At 40.9% G+C, this 18,743-nt stretch overlaps 1 protein-coding gene across 5 annotated transcripts in view; it reads left to right on the top strand.

The window, feature by feature from the left end:
- LOC120024941 (activating molecule in BECN1-regulated autophagy protein 1-like) overlaps nt 1-18,743 on the top strand; it is a 98,696-nt gene that overhangs the window by 48,121 nt on the left and 31,832 nt on the right. For all 5 annotated transcript variants that reach the window (XM_038969319.1, XM_038969316.1, XM_038969318.1 and 2 more), the window contains 2 exons: nt 6,421-6,531; nt 16,348-16,536. In XM_038969319.1, coding sequence (XP_038825247.1) covers nt 6,421-6,531; nt 16,348-16,536 — 300 coding nt within the window. The remainder of the gene's footprint in view (nt 1-6,420; nt 6,532-16,347; nt 16,537-18,743) is intronic.

The following is an 18,743-nucleotide window of genomic DNA, read 5'->3' as shown; positions in this document are numbered from 1 at the left end:
TGCATTTGGATTTAGTAATACTTTCTTGAGAGCTGTGTCAGACAGTTGACAGCAGCTTTCTCATCACCAAACGTGAAAAACCCTACCTACTTATTCCATTAAGTGTTTTTTTATGAAGTGAGTACGTGCTAAGAGTCGTCAGAGGCCCGGTGGTTAGAATAGAGTGTGTCTATTATATTAAGTTATTGTTCAGAGATAACGTAACCATACACAATAGCCTTTTGAAAAATTCACTCTACAGAGTCTCCATCTCCTCTGCTCTTGGAAATTAAAAGTGGGTTTAAGGAAGCCATTGGTAATCACTCTGCTGTGCTTTAGGCTCACTTCCACTTTTGAGTAAAGCACACTGGCAGTGTGGTGAGTGGCAGATGATCCATTTTTGCTAGTAGATGAATGGTTTGTTGATTTGCAAAACGCAAGTAATGCTGGCTCAGTCAAAACTTTAAATGTAAGAACGCTCCAGCAGTAGTTGGACACTGGACTCTAAAAGCTACACCTCATCTGCCCAAAAAGTTCTTCCCTGTCCAGTTATTATGACCTCTGCATAATTCATGCATCTTTCTGCTGTTTATGTGTACTTGGACGAGCCTGAAAGCACATCTCTTTGCAGGCCAGTTACAGCGTCTGTGGACTTTCAGAGCGTAAACAATGGGTATAGACCTAATAGTTTGTAATGGAGTTACTCTTTTAGACATGTTCTCAAACACTGACTCAATCATGCACACACTTCATGCAGTACTCTTCAGATCTTAACCACATTGGGCTCGTTTTGACATCGCTTTCTTTCGGATTCTGTCAGTTGTGGTTGAAGTTAGAAGGGATTGACTTTCTACGGGCAAAATGTAAACAGTTTAAACTGTCAGAACACAGACTGATTGTCAGTCCGATTCCATTTCTTTAATGCCCCCTCTTGTTGCATTCCTTGCGTTATTTCGTAGTGTGGCAAATGAGATTAGCATTGCTCTTGTATTAGGGCTGTCATAAATATTCCCCGGTTTTATTTAGAGTTTTTTAATCCAGATTTCAGCCTTAAACATTACGTGAATTATTTTATATTCAACAAATCATCTTGGCCCTTACCACTGCCTTGTATCTTTTCTCCTCTCTAAATGTCATCAGTCGTGCCTCAATGCACTGTTGATGTAGCCACAGCAACCAAATCCGCTGTGATTTCATGTAACTTTGATAAGATGGGTGATTACTCTGCTATTGGGCAGTTGTCACACCTGCAACTCTATAGCTCCACTTTACATGCCTCCGTACTGCTGCAGCACTCCATTATGTTTTCATGTGTTAGTGTACCCGCTGTGATTTACTTTATTTTCCTATGTATTGTAAGAGCTGCATCCCATTTCTCTGCCTTCTGTTGATCAGATGCACTCACACTGGGTAGCTTGAAGCAGCTACTGAACATTTGTAGCTCAGCCACAAACAAAGACCACTAGCTGTATCCTGACATAGAAAGCCATAAGCACCTAGCAAGCAAGCTTGCTGGAGAAATGTAAATTTTATGTACAGAACAAGATGTGCAGTAGAGGTTATCTGGTTGATGGGAGGTCAACCCATGTGGGGACATGAGTGGCCAGGAAGGGGCCATTATTCAGATGTTTCAGACCTCCCTATGTGAACCAAATACCAGCAGTAGCAGCCATTCAACTGGTATAAAAATGGCTGTGGGAAAAAGCAACAAGGGGCTTTCTCTGAGACTTGTGACTCCCCCTCCTTTTTAAAGTGCAAACAACCCCAGCAGAGAAATGTCTAAGTGATGTTGGAAAACGACTGCCCTTATTCTGTCTAGTCCGATCTTAGTCTCCTAATAGAGCGGATTAAAATGTGTGTGTTTTCGAATATGCGTTCATGTAGTAGTTTTTCTCCGAATTTACAGAGACTCCTAGAAGGCCAGTGGTTGCATTTGCATGACGCAATATGACCCCGGGTGCTTGATCCTCATATGGCTGCTCCTCTGTGTATTATAGTGTGACTATAACATGGGTCTTCTCCCGCTGGTGTAAATAAATATACTGTAGCTCTATCAGTCCACTCTCTTTTTATGTATGAGCGCAGTAAGTCCGTGAGTTGTGGTCAATCTCCAAACCCACCATGTGGTGCTATTATGAGCAGATCTCCCATGTGAGAGAATGAGGGTCCTCTCTCTCATCCATGGTGCCATGTGACAGTGGTGTAGTCTGCGTGGCCATGGGGTTAGAACCAGTGGCTCCTCTGACCCCTCCTTGACCAATTTTAAGGGGGAGCTGTGAAAATGTATCTGGTTTTAAATCTGGACTGAGAGACCAGTGGGAAGTAAAATGCAGCCTATGAGTAATATGCATCAAATACTACCACTTACGCTCTCTCCTTTCCTTGTTTGCCAACTCCTTTAATTTTTGTTCCATTGTCCCCATACCCTATAACATGTCCAGGCAAACGTCTTGCTACTCTTCTTCCCACACTGTCCCAAACACTTCCTTTCTATCCAGTTCAACTCTCCAATCCTTCTCACTCTCCAGTTTGATTCCATAGTGTTCCCTAACTTGATCCGATGAGGGTGTGAAAATGGTTGAGGCTTTTCGAATAGCAGCCTGGGGCTTCATCTGCTCTTAGTCATTGACTGGCTAACTATGGTGCTCGTCTAGATTCTGTAGTTTGTTTGCCACGTATGATTCTGACAAGCGTGATTTCCCAAAGATGAATCATCATACAACATTTCTCAACCATGAAATGATTAGAAATGTTTAGCTTATTGAGCGTTGTCTGCTTTCAAATGTGACATTTCTCATGAAACATATACTTTGTATTTCCGGTGTATAGGCCTAGTACTTGTGAAATCAACTCTTTAAAGATCTACTGCCCTTCCACTCTGTTTCAATCAGTCAAGATCAGCCAGTGCACTACAGATGGTATCTTTAGTTATAGCTCCCCTCTTCCTCAGAGAATAGGTGATTCACTCTATTTAATTTCCTGAACCTCTGCCATGAGGTTTTTGGGCATTGCAGGCAATGATGCATGGAAATACTGTAAGACGATGGCTAATTCAATTTTTTTTATACAAAACGAAATGGGGGGAATAGAGCATAAGGGCAGATAACTTCCCAGATTAAACATAATCAAATTTAATGGGTAGGTTTTTCATTTAAAAGTCATTTTCATTGCTGATGGTTTCCCCACATATGCAGCTGACTATGTACTAGGCCTACATTAGTCTAGGCCTCCTCTCCCCCCCTCTGACATGAGTCATGATGGGTCTGTCAGAAATGAATGCAACACTTGTCAAGTGCCCCTCTACATGTAATTTGCTCCAACACTTCAGTGATCTTGGACAAAAAAAAAGGAACTGAAGTTATAAATAATGTTCTCTTAATGACTTAACTAAGAGCAGAGGGCAGACAGCGAACCATATGTAAAGTCGCGGCAGGTAGCCTAGTGGTTAGAGCATTGGACTAGTAACCGAAAGGTTGCAAGTTCGAATCCCCGAGCTGACAAGGTAAAAAAAATCTGTCGTTCTGCCCCTGAACAAGGCAGTTAAACCGTCATTGAAAATAAGAATTTGTTCTTAACTGACTTGCCTAGTTAAATAAAGGGGGGGAAAAAAAGTGAAGTCCATCGTGGTTCTGTATGGCTGCAATGTTGACCACATACCGTAGAGGCAAATTGCAACTGTGTGTAAGTACAAAATGTAACATTTAAGCTAACCGTTCGAAGGTTGCCACATTACAAAGAGGGTCAGCAAACTTGATGTCTTCCTGTAAGAAGGAAAAGTTCAGCCTTGAAAGAGGTTTAGCCCGTTACCATGGTGCAGCAGATAAAAACCTCACACTGCAGTTTCTGTAATTTTTTATACAATTGTGTCATGTAAGCATAGCTAATTATGGCAAACTCGATCAGTTTTTAATCTACTTTGCTTTTTAAACACCTTGAAAGTAGATGAAACACAGCCATTGTCTCTTGTCTTTAGCATAGTTTATTTTGCAGTCAAGTCAGAACAACTTGTTTTTGTCTCACAAGCCTGAGGCCTATCTCCATTTCAAATTAACTGTGAGAAAATAATTGCGGTTGCTGTTTGTAAGTGTCCTAGACTCCCGGAGTAACATACACACATACTGTCACAGACAGACAGAAAATGTGTCAAGTGTATGTAATTACTTGGGGGCATTTACTGTAGCTGATGGGCAGTTACTATTGATGTTTCTGCCTCTGGTGCAGTTACTACAGACATTTACTATGTACTGACTGGTGGAAGTTTGTTCTGACATCAAATCAGAACCAGTCAATTCATTTATGATTTAGGCCTACACCTCATTACTCATTAGGACCTTGCAATTGGCGATATTGTAGTATTAATGCATTTCTTTTCATACATTTTACAGAATTTTAGAGCTGTTTTAGAGCAGTTCTTTGCCTAGTAGGTTTAGACATTCTTATGAATAATATATGTTCTAGATTTCTCTTTTTGGTATAACAGCATACAGACACCAGTATCTACCTTTGATGGTTATTAAATGGTTTAGTGCACTATAGTTTTTCACCAATACCCTTTTGATTTGACATTAGTCCTACACTGACATATGTGCACCTGGTCAGGATTCCATTCTCATTAGCCACGTTAATGGGCATCCTATTAACATAACACTCCGGGAAATCAAAACCGCTGGTTTGTTCATGAGCGAGCGTCAACATAAGAAACGTTTATTTAAAAAAAAAAAAATGGACTCGACCAGAAGCATTTACACCTCTGGTCGACAGTATGTTGTTTAATGAGAAAAAGGAAAAATCCTGGTACTGGACCACTGCGGTTTTCCCTATTGTTGGATGACAGCTCAACAAAGGCTTGACAGAATTCCAAAACTGTAAAATAGAAAACACTTTTTTTCCATAACCTAATATAGGTATTATAGAAATGTGTCGTGGCTTTACTTGCATTAATCTGATGATTGTTATTTATCTAATCAACTAACTATGTTTCATTGTTACCTGATTTAAATGAATCATGTAACAATTAACTCATTAGGAATTTGGGGCACCACGAGAGCGGTTGTTTAAAGAGTTACCATCTCCCGAATATAACTCTAAAGGACTTTACCTATCACATCCATAAAACAGTCAACATATTAATCATAACCTTGTATCATATCATCATTCTGAACAGTCATAGCCTCCTGCATCTGCAAAAACCACAGCCTTACTTATGATTCAGTACTACACAAATTGGTTAAATTATTTATTTACTAGCTAACTACATGATAACACAGCATAAACATACACACTTAATACATTAGAAAAAGGTCCCTAGTGGACTGACACAATATTGCGGCTTGTTATTAAAGAGATCGGGAGGTCGAGAAAGAGATCGGGAGGTCGAGAGAGAGAGGGACAGAGACATAATACTTTGGTACATTTAGAAACTACTCTCACAGTAATCATACTTTGCAGACGAACCTCTACCTGTTTGGAGTCAGAAATCATGAATGTATTTACGTGTAAATGTCTTTGTCCGTCATATAGTCCTGAACAGAACTACAGAGTTGATTCCCCTTCCATTTGCTCCTAAAGCTGCTTATTTGAAGATAGTCTAGCCAGCCGTGTCGATGGTTCTCAAGGTTGATGAGTGTAGTAGAATACGACGCTTTGAAAAGTAGTAGAATGGTCCCACTTAAATTCGCTTTTCTAGAGACTTTACTTAGGACAGCTAATCCGCTGTCATTGTCCGGGAGGGGACGTTATCGTCTCTACCTCGTTTTGAGATTTCAGAGTTCGAATCACTTTGGACGTGAGCTGCAGCTCGACGCCTTTCTGGTCTAAATGTTAATTTATTTACCAATCCTTTTATACACTCTGGTCGAAAGGGACAGTTCCGTCAGGCTGACACGCTCTCTGACCTCACTAGCTGTGGCTACTTGCTGTGCAAAGTTTATAGAAAAAAATTGTCTCTGCTGGCTCCTAAAATCAAATTCATATCTTAACAAAAATACTTTCATCATATTCCATATTTCATACACAATGTAGAGGATGGAGATTTCAAGTTATAGTATTTCTTTTATAACATTTTTTTTATGACAACACAAAATAACAACCCATATGACATTATTATTCTTTAGATCGTCTCTGACCATTCCCCACATTCTATGTTAGAAATATTGTTCCAGTATTCGCTTTAGAATGTATTTGTTTCGGCAGGAAACTGTCTGTGTAGATAAAGGAACATTCCTGTGTGAATTTGGAGAGGAATGTTCTCTCTCCTTGATTTACAACAGGGTGTGAACTGTCAACCCCCCACCAGTTCCCTCCTCCCCCCCTCTGTGGGTGAGAGAGGGTCTGGTTGAAGTCATCCACTACCAAGCTGTCCTGACCTATTTGGATCCTCACAGGACAGTCATGACAAGTGATTTGTGCATTTTTTTTTGTTTCTCTGTTTTCTTCTCCTAGGTGCGGTTATTGGTGACGGTCAGTCAGCTGTGGCCAGTAACATCGCCAACACTACCTACCGCCTCCAGTGGTGGGACTTCACCAAGTACGACCTACCTGAAATCAGCAACTGTGAGTGGACCAACATTGTTGAAGTTGTCGATTGGTTGGGATGGCGATTTGTTGGGGTGGAACAAGAAACTTAGGTCTACTCATAAAGATATGCCCTACCTTTCTTTCCATCTTTCATTCCTATGTGGAGATTGTTTCAGATCCAAGCCCAGCACTGACTGCTATTCTGTAATGCTTTCTCTCTCTGTCCATCTTGCCTGCCACTGGTCTTAATGGTCTGGTTCATTTCACAGTACTAACCCTGCAGGACCATGCTGAGTGCATTCTACTTTTGTCCCATACTTAAGGGTATGGGAGATTCAGTGGCTCTGTTTATCATCAGGCTCACATAGTGTCATGGTCGGGTTATTACTCTGCTTCAGGCCAGGTTATTCCTGACATCAGGTCAAAGACAGAGAGCAGAGGCCCGCTGCTCAGAACACCACCTGTAAATATAAAACCCCACTGAGTTATTCTGCTCTAATGCATTCAGTGCCCAATCAAGCACCTTTTCTGGGTTTCGTTTTCTTTAACATTCTGTGTTTGAGGGTTTTGTTGACAAGCTATTATTTGAAAGGTTGTAATATGTTATGTAACCGTGTCTATTTTAAGTATTTTTTTTGCCGAAGCCAGCGGCAGTTACTGTAGTGTACTCCTAGCGGTTCAGCGCATCATTATACCCATTACCTACAATAGACATTGGGGAAGAACATCATCCTCAAACTAAGCCATTACTTTTATAGAGAATTTCACTTCTAATTCACCTCTGCACGTACCAAAGGTCTGTAACTTTTGAGTGTTTGGTCCCCATGCTAATTGTCCAAACTTGGGCAATGTTAAAAGATTGTTCATTTGGGAGTAATCAAATAAGAATCGAAGAAACAGGAAACTTATACCAGAATATAGGAAGCGGAAGCCTATGGTATTCCCTAGACCGACCAGGGTTCATCAACTACATTTTTTTTCTTGAGCAGATAATCAGTGGGCTTGAACATAATTTGTAGACTGCAAATAAATTGTTGCCTGCAAATTGACCGCAAGAAGCCCAAACATATGATATTTGACTAAATAATAATAATTTCAAACCTTGCTTACACGATCACATATACAGAGCCTTTAGAAAGTATTCATGCCCCTTCACTTATTCCAAATGTCGTCATTACAACTTGAATTCAACATCGATTAAATATTATTTTCAATTATCACCCATCTACACATAATACCCCATAATGACAAAGTGAAAACATGTTTTTAGAAATGTTTGCAAATGTATTGAAAATGAAGTACAGAAATATCTGATTTACATAAGTATTCACACCACTGAGTCAGTACTTTGTAGAGGCACTTTTGGCAGCGATTACAGAGTCTTTCTGGGTAAATCTCTAAGAGCTTTCCACACCTGGATTGTGGAACATTTGCCCATTTTATTCTTTTCAAAATCTTCAAGCTCTGTCAGATTGGTTGTTGATCATTGGTAGACAGCCATTTTCAGTTCTTGCCATAGATTTTCAAGTAGATTTAAGTCAAAACTATAACGAGGCCACTCAGGAACATGTTCTTCTTGGTAAGCAACTCCAGTGTAGATTTGGCCTTGTGTTTTAGGTTATTGTCCTTCTGAAAGGTGAATTCATCTTCTAGTGTCTGGTGGAAAGCAGACTGAAGCAGGTTTTCCTCTAGGATTTTGCCTGTGCTTAACTCCGTTTCTGTTTTATCCTGAAAAACTCCCCAGTCCTTAATGATGTCAAGCATACCCATAACATGATGCAGCCAACACTATGATTGAAAATATGGAGAGTGGTACTCGGTAATGTGTTGTATTGGATTTGCCCCAAACATAACACTTAGTATTCTGGACAAAAAGTTAATTGCTTTGCCACATTTTTTGCAGTATTACTTTAGTGCCTTGTTGCAAACAGGATGCATGTTTTGGAGTATTTGTGTTATTTACATGCTTTCTTCTTTTCACTCTGTCAATTAGGTTAGTATTGTGGAGTAACTACAATGTTGTTGATCCATCCTCAGTTTTCTCCTATCACAGCCATTAAACTCTGTAACTGTTTTAAAGTCACTATTGGCCTAATGGTGAAATCCCTGAGCTTTTTCTTTCCTCTTTGGCAACTGAGTTAGGAAGGACACCTGTATCTTTATAGTGACTGGGTGTATTGATACACCATCCAAAGTGTAATTAATAACTTCACCATGCTCAAAGGGGGATATACATAATAAAATAAATGTAATCTACCAATAGATTGATTGCGAGGAATTGGAAAACCTCACTTGCCTTTGTGGTTGAATCTGTGTTTGTACTTCATTGCTCGACTGAGGGGCCTTACAGATAATTGTATGTGTGGGGTACAGAGATGAGGTAATCATTCAAAAATCATGGTAAAAATTATTATTGTCACAGTGTCCTTGCAAATGTTTACTTCTGAATTTATTTAGGCTTGCCATAACAAAGGGGTTGAATACTTATTGACTCAAGGCAATTCAGCTTTTCATTTTTAATTTGTAAAAATTTCAAAAAACATAATTCCACTTTGATGATATGGGGTTTTATGTGAAGGCCTGTAACACAACAAAATGTGGAAAACGTCAAGGTGTGAACATTTTCTGAAGGCACTGTATCTCTCTCTATTATGTGTGGGAATACTTTGGAACAGATTTCCTAAATTAAAATCACTTGGAGCTGATTTGCTGGTGTTTTTACGGTCTTATGTCCCAAAAAAAAAGGAAAATAAAGTATATTTATTTTTGCTAAAAAACTTGGGGGGCCATATAAAATCACCCGCGAGCCCGCCAGTTGGGGAACCCTGCCCTTATTTTTAGTTTTTTTTACCCAACAATATACCTCAGGTTGGTGAGATGTGACTCACCCACTCCCATCAATGTGATTTTAGAAATGTCCATAGGGGAAGTATGGAGGGAGGGGGGGGGGGGGGGGGGGGGGTATCCATAGGGGGACTAGCAGGGGTGAGGGGGGAGCAGATAGCTGACTAGTGGTGGCTAATCTGCTGCCTGATGGTCTGAGGTAGAAACTATTTGCCAATCTTCCAGTTTTTGCCATGACGTTTCTGCGTTGTCTGAGGGATTGAAGCAGGGAGAGCAGGGCGTGGCTGGGGTCCTTGATGATCTTCTTGGCCTTCCTGTGAAACCTGGTGTTGTAGGTTTCCTGTAGGGCAAGCAGTGTGCACCCAATGGTGTGTTCGGCCGCACATATCACCCTCTGAAGAGCCTTGCGGTCCGCGGCAGTGTAGTTGCCATTCCAGACTGTGATGCAGCCCTACAGTATGCTCTCGATCGTGCTCTTGTAGAACCCTTTGAGGGCCCTCAGGGACAGACCGAATTTCTACACATGCATGGGTTGAAGAGTCGCTGTCGTGCCTTCACCACGGTGTCCGTTTGGTTAGACCATTTCAGCTTGTCTGATATGTGTACGCCGAGAAATGTGAAGTTACTGACCGTCTCCACAGTGGCCCCATTGATGAGGTTTGGGGTGTGTCAAGCATGGGCACAACGTCGTCAGAGTACCTACCTCCTCCCTGTAAGCTGTCATTGTTGTAAATCAGGCCTGTCAGGAAGTCCAGGATCCAGTTGCATAGGGAGGAGTTCAGACCCAGGGCCATGAGCCCTGTAATGAGCTTATGGTATTGACATCTATGGTATTGACATCTAATCTGAAAAGTTTATTTTAATACTGATGTGTTATAGAATTGAAACAGGGATGCCCTGAACTGAAGTCAAGAGTTAAAACGTGTAAAATTAAAACAATATTGAATTAATCTGACCTATGGATTTGTAACAAAAGCTCAACACTTATATTATGGAAAAAAAGACTAGGTAAATCACCGGAATGAATGTAAATAATTTTAACGCAATAATGATAACTTTGCCTCCTGATAAGAACTTCATTTCAGAATGCTAGTACAGCAGATGTTCCCTGTTCCTCCTCTCTGTGAGAGTAAGTTGTGAACTCAATGTGGTGTGTATGGCTCTCCACTAAGCTCCACTGACAGACTGGGCTGTGGGCCCTCTCCGGAATGCTGCTCATATATAATTGATGTGGGTGGTGCCTGTAACAATGAACTGTAACAGCTGTTTGGGAAAGAGGAAGAGATGCGTTAACCGGTGTGTGTGTGTGTGTGTGTGTGTGTGTGTTTGTGTGTGTGGAGCTTCTCAGCAATGATTAAAGCAGAGGGTCTGAAATACAATCACAGTCAATGCATATGGCTCTCCCCATCTTGATCTCGAAGTTCTTGCCAAATGCAGACTGGCTGATATGCTAATTAGAGGTCGACCGATTAATCGGAATGGCCGATTAATTAGGGCCGATTTACAGTTTTCATAACGATCGGTAATCTGTATTTTTGGACACCTTTATTTAACTAGGCAAGTCAGTTAAGAACACATTCTTATTTTCAATGACGGCCTAGGAACGGTGAGTTAACTGCCTTGTTCAGGGGCAGAACGACAGATTTTTACCTTGTCAGCTCGGGGATTCGTTTTTGCAATCTTCCAGTTACTAGTCCAACGCTCTAACCACCTGCCTTACATTGCACTCCACGAGGAGCCTGCGTGGCAGGCTGACTACCTGTTACGTGAGGGCAGCAAGAAGCCAAGGTAAGTTGCTAGCTAGCATTAAACTTATCTTATAAAAAACAATCAATCTTAACATAATCACTAGTTAACTTCACATGGTTGATGATATTACTAGTTTATCTAGCATGTCCTGCATTGCATATAATCGATGTGCCTACTTCGACAAACGGTGATGATTTAACAAGCGCATTTGAGAAAAAAGCACTGTCGTTGCACCAATGTACCTAACCATAAACATCAATGCCTTTCTTTAAAATCAATACACAAGTATATATTTTTAAACCTTCATATTTCAACAAATGTATTTATTGGCTTTTAATTTATTTTATCGGCCAAAAGACGGCATTTACCGGCTGACAGAAACCCTGCCGGGACGATACCAATATCGCAACACTCTATAGTATCTTGGCAAGGAAAAAAACAGCGAATTTAACTTCTTTCGGAAAACAGCCCTAATGTTGTCATTGATTCATTTTCCCAAGCTATTAGGACACAATATTTTACATACAGCAGGCTTTTAAAGGACCAAAGAGTTTGGTCTGCTTCGTGTTTTCATTTTTGCCCTTAAAAAATATTGCAATACTCCTATCGTCACAGACCTAGTTCACATGCTAAGAAGTATTTTCACTCTTGGAGAGTAATTGGTGGTTACAAGCAGATTGCATAAGTGTGGAACCATGCCGATATCGTGAAACATTTTCAAAGGCCCCACTCTCTCTTCTCTTGCTAAATTTAATTGGTTGTTGGAACAGTGCATTCACATCAATAGCACTCGTAGAAAGCTAGCCATACATATTCTTACAAAAAGTGTAAAACCAATGTGTCCTCAGATGTCTTGTAGAGCGGTGGGGGCATGGAGGAAGTGGGATAGTAAACTCCCAAGGAAGGGATTACATTGCCCATCCTCCAATTTAGTTATTTTCCCCCATTAATGACATTTGGGATGGAAGAGGTGGCACGTCTCTTCACTGTTACAGCTTAAGTGCCATATTCTATTCCAGTGCCATTTCTATCACAAAGTTGGTACCAGACATGCTTTTCATGCAGTGTTATAACTTTGTTTTGCCAATCCAACCCGTGTATATACAGTTGAAGTCGGAAGTTTACATACACTTAAGTTGAAGTCATTAACTCGTTTTTCAACCACTACACAAATTTCTTGTTAACAAACTATAGTTTTGGCAAGTCGGTCAGAACATCTACTTTGTGCATGACACAAGTAATTTTTCCAACAATTGTTTACAGACGGATTATTTCACTTATAACTCACTGTATCACAATTCCAGTGGGTCAGAAGTTTACATACACTGAGTTGACTGTGCCTTTAAACAGCTTGGAACATTCCAGAAAATGATGTCATGGCTTTAGAAGCTTCTGATAGGCTAATTGACACAATTTGAGTCAATTGGAGGTATACCTGTGGATGTATTTCAAGGCCTTCCTTCAAACTCAGTGCCTCTTTGCTTGACATCATGGGAAAATCAAAAGAAATCAGCCAAGACCTCAGAAACAAATTGTAGACCTCCACAAGTCTGGTTCATCCTTGGGAGAAATTTCCAAACGCCTGAATGTACCACGTTCATCTGTACAAACAATAGTACGCAAGTATAAACACCATGGGACCACGCAGCCGTCATACCGCTCAGGAAGGAGACGCGTTCTGTCTCCTAGAGATGAACGTACTTTGGTGTGAAAAGTGCAAATCAATCCCAGAACAACAGCAAAGGACCTTGCTGCAGGAAACAGGTACAAAAGTATCTATCCACAGTAAAACGAGTCCTATATCGACAACCTGAAAGGCTGCTCAGCAAGGAAGGAGCCACTGCTCCAAAACCGCCATAAAAAAGCCAGACTACGGTTTGCAACTGCACATGGGGACAAAGATCATACTTTTAGGAGAAATGTCCTCTGGTCTGATGAAACAAAAATGGAACTGTTTGGCCATAATGACCATCGTTATGTTTGGAGGAAAAATGGGGAGGCTTGCAAGCCGAAGAACACCATCCCAACCATGAAGCAAGGGGGTGGCAGCATCATGTTGTGGGGGTGCTTTTGCTGCAGGAGGGACTGGTGCACTTCACAAAATAGATGACAACATGTGGATATATTGAAGCAACATCTCAAGACATCAGTCAGGAAGTTAAAGCTTGTTTGCAAATGGGTCTTCCAAATGGACAATGACTCCAAGCATGCTTCCAAAGTAGTGGCAAAATGGCTTAAGGACAACAAAGTCAAGGAATTGGAGTGGCCATCACAAAGCCCTGACCTCAATCCTATAGAAAATTTGGGAGCAGAACTGAAAAAGCGTGTGTGAGCAAGGAGGCCTACAAACCTGACTCAGTTACCCCAGCTCTGTCAGGAGGAATGGGCCAAAATTCACCCAACTTATTGTGGGAAGCTTGTGGAAGGCTTCCAAAAACGATGACGCAAGTTAAACCATTGAAAGGCAATGCTACCAAATACTAATTGAGAGTATGTAAACTTCTGACCCACTGGGAATGTGATGAAAGAAATAAAAGCTGAAATAAATCATTCTCTCTACTATTATTCTGACATTTCACATTCTTAAAATAAAGTGCTGATCCTAACTGACCTAAAACAGGGAATTATTACTAGGATTAAATGTCAGGAATTGTGAAAAACTGAGTTAAAATGTATTTGGCTAAGGTGTATGTAAACTTCCGACTTCAACTGTATGCCTGCTGGGGGAGTAGAGATCACAAGCCAGCATCCTCAAAAAAACTCAACTGAATGGCCAGGAAGCTCCCATCTTCTCCTCCCAGAACTGTTCTAGATTAGGAAACATAAGGGTGGGGGCACAAAAGTTGCTCTCCTCTCATCCCGATTTAGTCAGAGCTTTGCACCATTACTGGCAGAATATCCCGCCTGTGAGGGGCTGAAGGGGAAAGCTAATTTGTAGTGCGAAAAACTGCCCGATAATGTTTGGAGAGAGGGTGAGGGAGCAAGAGGAAGCTTGCAGAGGGGCATCCTCTGTCCTCAACGAAAATGAGATTTTAAACAAACCTGTCTGGGAGTTGAGTAAGGAGAGTGTTTGAAATGGTATGGCCATATCCTGAACGAGCGATGTCGATTTGATCGATGACAGGATATGGCACAAGAGAGTGTCTTTTTAAAAAACCCAGGTCAGCTATAATATTCACTAAGCCTAGAACAGTTTACCAAACAATGCCACGGTTCCCTCACCAGACAAAGCCATCCGTCCTATGGATGTTTGCCACATCTCATCCCTGTGGCTTAGTAGAGACTGTTCTCTTAAAATGCAAATCACAGTATGTTGGCAGCAATGGCAGGAAGCTGTGCCAATTTTATTGCTGATAGGCTTTGAGGTTTAATTTCGCAGTAAATAAATGTATTAGTTTAGCATTTGAATGTGAAGGCGTTTTCCGTGACAATAAAGTATCCCTTTTCGTTTCGACAATCATCCACTTATCCCACATTCTGTGTACGAGACAAACAAATACATCTTACGCAACACAAATCATTTTGATTATTGTTGCTTAAGATTGTTGTTTGTCAGAAAGGCCAGCCATTAATTTTAATTAGGCTACTTAACAGTAAGGGAAAATGTAATAATGGTTTCTTGCTCCAGTAATATGGTTACTCCACTTACATGAATGTATTTAGCTGTTGTTGATATTGTTGTTGCTAAAACAATGTCATGCTTGGGCAGTCTAAGTCATGGGAATTGTACTGCTTTTTGGCAGTATTTTTTTTGGCAGTTGTTTTTGAAGTGGTTTTTAAATATAGTCTACATGTTCTAATTTATACGGAGCCACAGGAGATAACTGAAATCTAGAACCGTGTAGACACGTGTTATCTGGAGGCTAGTGAACTTTCTCAACATTGTAACTGACAACTGTGCTCAACTCTCTGTTACTCATACATTGCATACAGTGTACCCTATACAAGTTTAGTGTATTTGTTTGTGAAAGCACACGCTGCTGCTTCACTAGGCATGCGTGGCATGCCCACTCTGTCCATTTAGCTGTGCTAGATGGATTGAGCTCATAAAGCTGTCACAGCTTTATAGCTGTCACAGCCTTCAAGGCCCCGGCCCTACATTGTTAATACTTCACTGGTTTACTTAATTATCATGGCCCAGCTTAAATATTCCCCACAAGCAGCTGTGATCACCCCGTGTAGGGGCATACACTATGCACGCTGTCCACCCCTCCCTCACCACATCCCTCACCAGCCATCACAATGGTCCTCACTGGTTCCATGACAGACATTCTTGGGCTAGGTTATTGGAAGGAGAGCTCTGCTCCCTCAACCAAGGTGTAGGCAGGCAATGACCAGCTAGAGGAACTGGAGCATGGTCTGCTAACAGCTAACTGATGATATCCCTCTAGTGCCTGCTGTATGTGACCCATTTGTTCGCTTTGGCACAGCTTGCCATAAGGGTACCCTTTCTTTGTAAAAGAAACACTAACCGTTTTATACTCTTATTTGGGACCCTTAGCTTTTAGGAGAGCTGTTTTTTCTTGTTGATGTTGAATGGCTGATACAATCTAAATTGCATGACATTGCCAATGTGCTTGTGGATAGTTTCCCCTCGGAAAATGGAATGCATTTTATTTAGCCTATTTCCATCAATACATCAGGTTGTCAGTATAGTCATTAACAGTATTACTTCCCTTCTCCTTACAGTATCTTGGAGGGGAGTTATGTGTTAATATAGCCGCCGCTCTCAGCCTTCTTTGAGAAATGACTTAATCATGTTTTGGATTGTTGTCTCCTCTAGGGAGACGGGAAGGGATGATGCCGGGTGTTGGAATGGAACATTAAGATCAATGCCAAAATAAATATTCAATGCCTTTTTCAAGTCTAACTTTCGGTAAATATTTTTGAACAGACTGAAATTAGCATTTGTTTTCTTAGCAATGCTGTCTGGAAGTTTATTGGAAATGGGAACTATTCTTTCTTTTTTAAAGCAATTTACTATGTCAATGCAATATGGACTCGTTTAGGACTTATTTGAGTGTGAATAATATGACCAGTATTGTTAACAAACATTTATCCCCGCTGTCTGAGAGCAACAAAATATGATTGAATGCTAATGTCAACCTTTATTCTCTTTGCATTCTCCCTTCAAACTTCTGAGACATTCACCTGTTTTACAACATGCCCTCTTTGTATAGTCGATGTGCACCAGACATGTACACAGTGGGAGATGTGTGAAACTGAACGCTCACATCTGTCTTGTCTCCTCCACTGCAGCCTCTGTCAACGTGCTGGTGCAGAACTGCAAGATCTACAATGACGCCAGCTGTGACATCTCTGCAGACGGGCAGCTCCTGGCTGTGTTCATACCCAGCAGCCAGCGGGGCTTCCCAGACGAGGGCATCCTGGCCATCTACTCTCTGGCGCCTCACAACCTGGGAGAGATGCTCTACTCCAAGAGATTCGGTGAGTCATTGTCTCTATTAAGCACGTGTGTCAAACTCATTCTACGAAGGGCCGAGTGTCTGCGGGTTTTTTCTCCTCCCTTGTACTTGATTGAAATTGAAAGGAAAGAAAAAACAACCAGTAGACACTAGGCCCTTCATGGAATGAGTTTGACACCCCTGTTCTAAAGTAACACGGTGGCCCAAATGATTGTCTATGAGCCAGGCCCCCAAAGCAGGGGCCGGTGTGTCTGACACGAAGGGGGAGAGAGGAAGAAAGTAGCCTAACCGACTCGCACAAATTAGACAAACTTGTTGCTGTGATAGGTTATCTATCACCTCATCTGGTAGTGTCTGTCTTGACTGCGTCACATCTATTTGAAGAAGCTAGCTAGCTACACTAGCCAGTTAAATTAGCCAGCTAGCTAGCTAGCAAGGATCATTTATGCTATTTTGCTGCGATTTTGCTGCGATCCCCGTCCTTGTCTACAACAACTCCATATTAAACAACAGCCTACCCCTTCTCATTTAGCCAACTTAATTCTGTAATTGTAATTACATTTTGCATTGATTAGAAATCTCCCACTTTACTTTCTACGCATGGAGCCTCTGACTGTAGTGCTGCTTTGATTGACGACAGTAAGTTACACGCTTGAAAAGTGTGTAGCCTATACAGGAAGTTTTTTTTTATGGGGCTCACTCATAAAAACTGTGAAACTTTTGTTTTATAAAAATGTTGAATGTCCTGGTATATATATCCTTGTATGTTGCAATATCAGATATATAATAAAATAATACACCCTCGCAGGTAATCGAAGACTAACGTCCGCTCTGATTTTCGAGTATTCAAATAACCGTGCCAATCCCTAGTAATGGGGCCGCTATGTTTTTGAATTGTAACTTTGGTGATAGAGGCACCAAATTGCACAGACAACTAGAAAAAACTGTGTTTTAAAAAGATTTGTAGATACTGGGCCATCACAGAATTTCCGTATTAACCCCATAGAAGCCTTTTTCCAATATGGCAGCCAAACAACTTAATGGGGTCTTATTGGACAATTTCACATGACCATACATGTATGAAATATAATTGTAGTAAGCCCAAAAATACCCCCCCCCTCCTCCGCCCCCCCGGGCACATGGACTTTAAGGAGTTCTTCGAAATATATATTCTGTGCTGTCATATCAATCTTACAGATTGAATCTTTAAAGTCCCATTTTGAGCTCCCGAGTGGCGTTGTGGTCTAAGGCACTGCATCTCCGTGCTTGAGGCGTCACTACAGACCCTGGTTCGTTTCCAGGCTGTATCACAACCGGCCGTGATTGGGAATCCCATAGGGCGGCGCACAATTGGCCCAGCGTCGTCCGGATTAGGGTTTGGCCGGTGCAGGCCGTCATTGTAAATAAGAATTTGTTCTTAACGGACTTGCCTAGTTAAATAAAGGTCAAAAAAAAAAAAAATGTAAATATATATTTCAGCAGTATTGTGTAAATTGTAATCTATTAATGAAGGCGTATTAAGCAGGAAGATTGAAAAAGACAAATTTAAAGCTTTAATCTAAGCAACAGATTTTTGGTGGTAAGTAGATATGGGAATGTGGGAGGCCTACTTAATTAGTTTAGCCATAAATTCAAAGCAAATTATTTAGAGCAGGTCTGGACCCAAAGTAGCTGTGAACACAGTAATTCACAGTTAATCTACTCTTGCGAGCAGTACAAACACTTACCAATCATAAAGACTAGGCAATAGCTTAATCAAGTACACAAATATACCTTTTAGATTTTTAGCAGGTGCAGGCTGCATTCAACAGGGAGGGACTCTCCATTTTGGATATAATCCAGATTCCTAACTGGATAATATCATCGGTTTCCAAATGGTTGCCTTTAATGAGAGCGGTTGTTTTACCATATGTTTCTCAAGTGGGAACAAACATTCATCTGTCGTCAAAAACCATTAAAACCATTCATTAAGAAATACTTCACTGGTTTGTTAGGAAATTAAACATGACTTGCAGTAGCCTGCTTGTACAGTAACAGGCATCTAAGGCATCAGAGAAGGCAGGACAGTTTAATTTAATGGTTCCTGTTGTCTGTTATTTATAGCTGCTTAGTCAATAGAGACACTCAGAATGCAATCCCAATTATATATAAAGCAATTTACAGTATGGAGTGTTTCAGTCAGAATGTAAATACTGCTTTTAGGCCCTCAAGTAAAACCATGACAAAAGG

The sequence above is a fragment of the Salvelinus namaycush genome, chromosome 30 (assembly GCF_016432855.1).
Source record: "Salvelinus namaycush isolate Seneca chromosome 30, SaNama_1.0, whole genome shotgun sequence".
NCBI lineage: Eukaryota > Metazoa > Chordata > Actinopteri > Salmoniformes > Salmonidae > Salvelinus > Salvelinus namaycush.
This window is presented reverse-complemented; position numbering and strand designations above follow the sequence as displayed.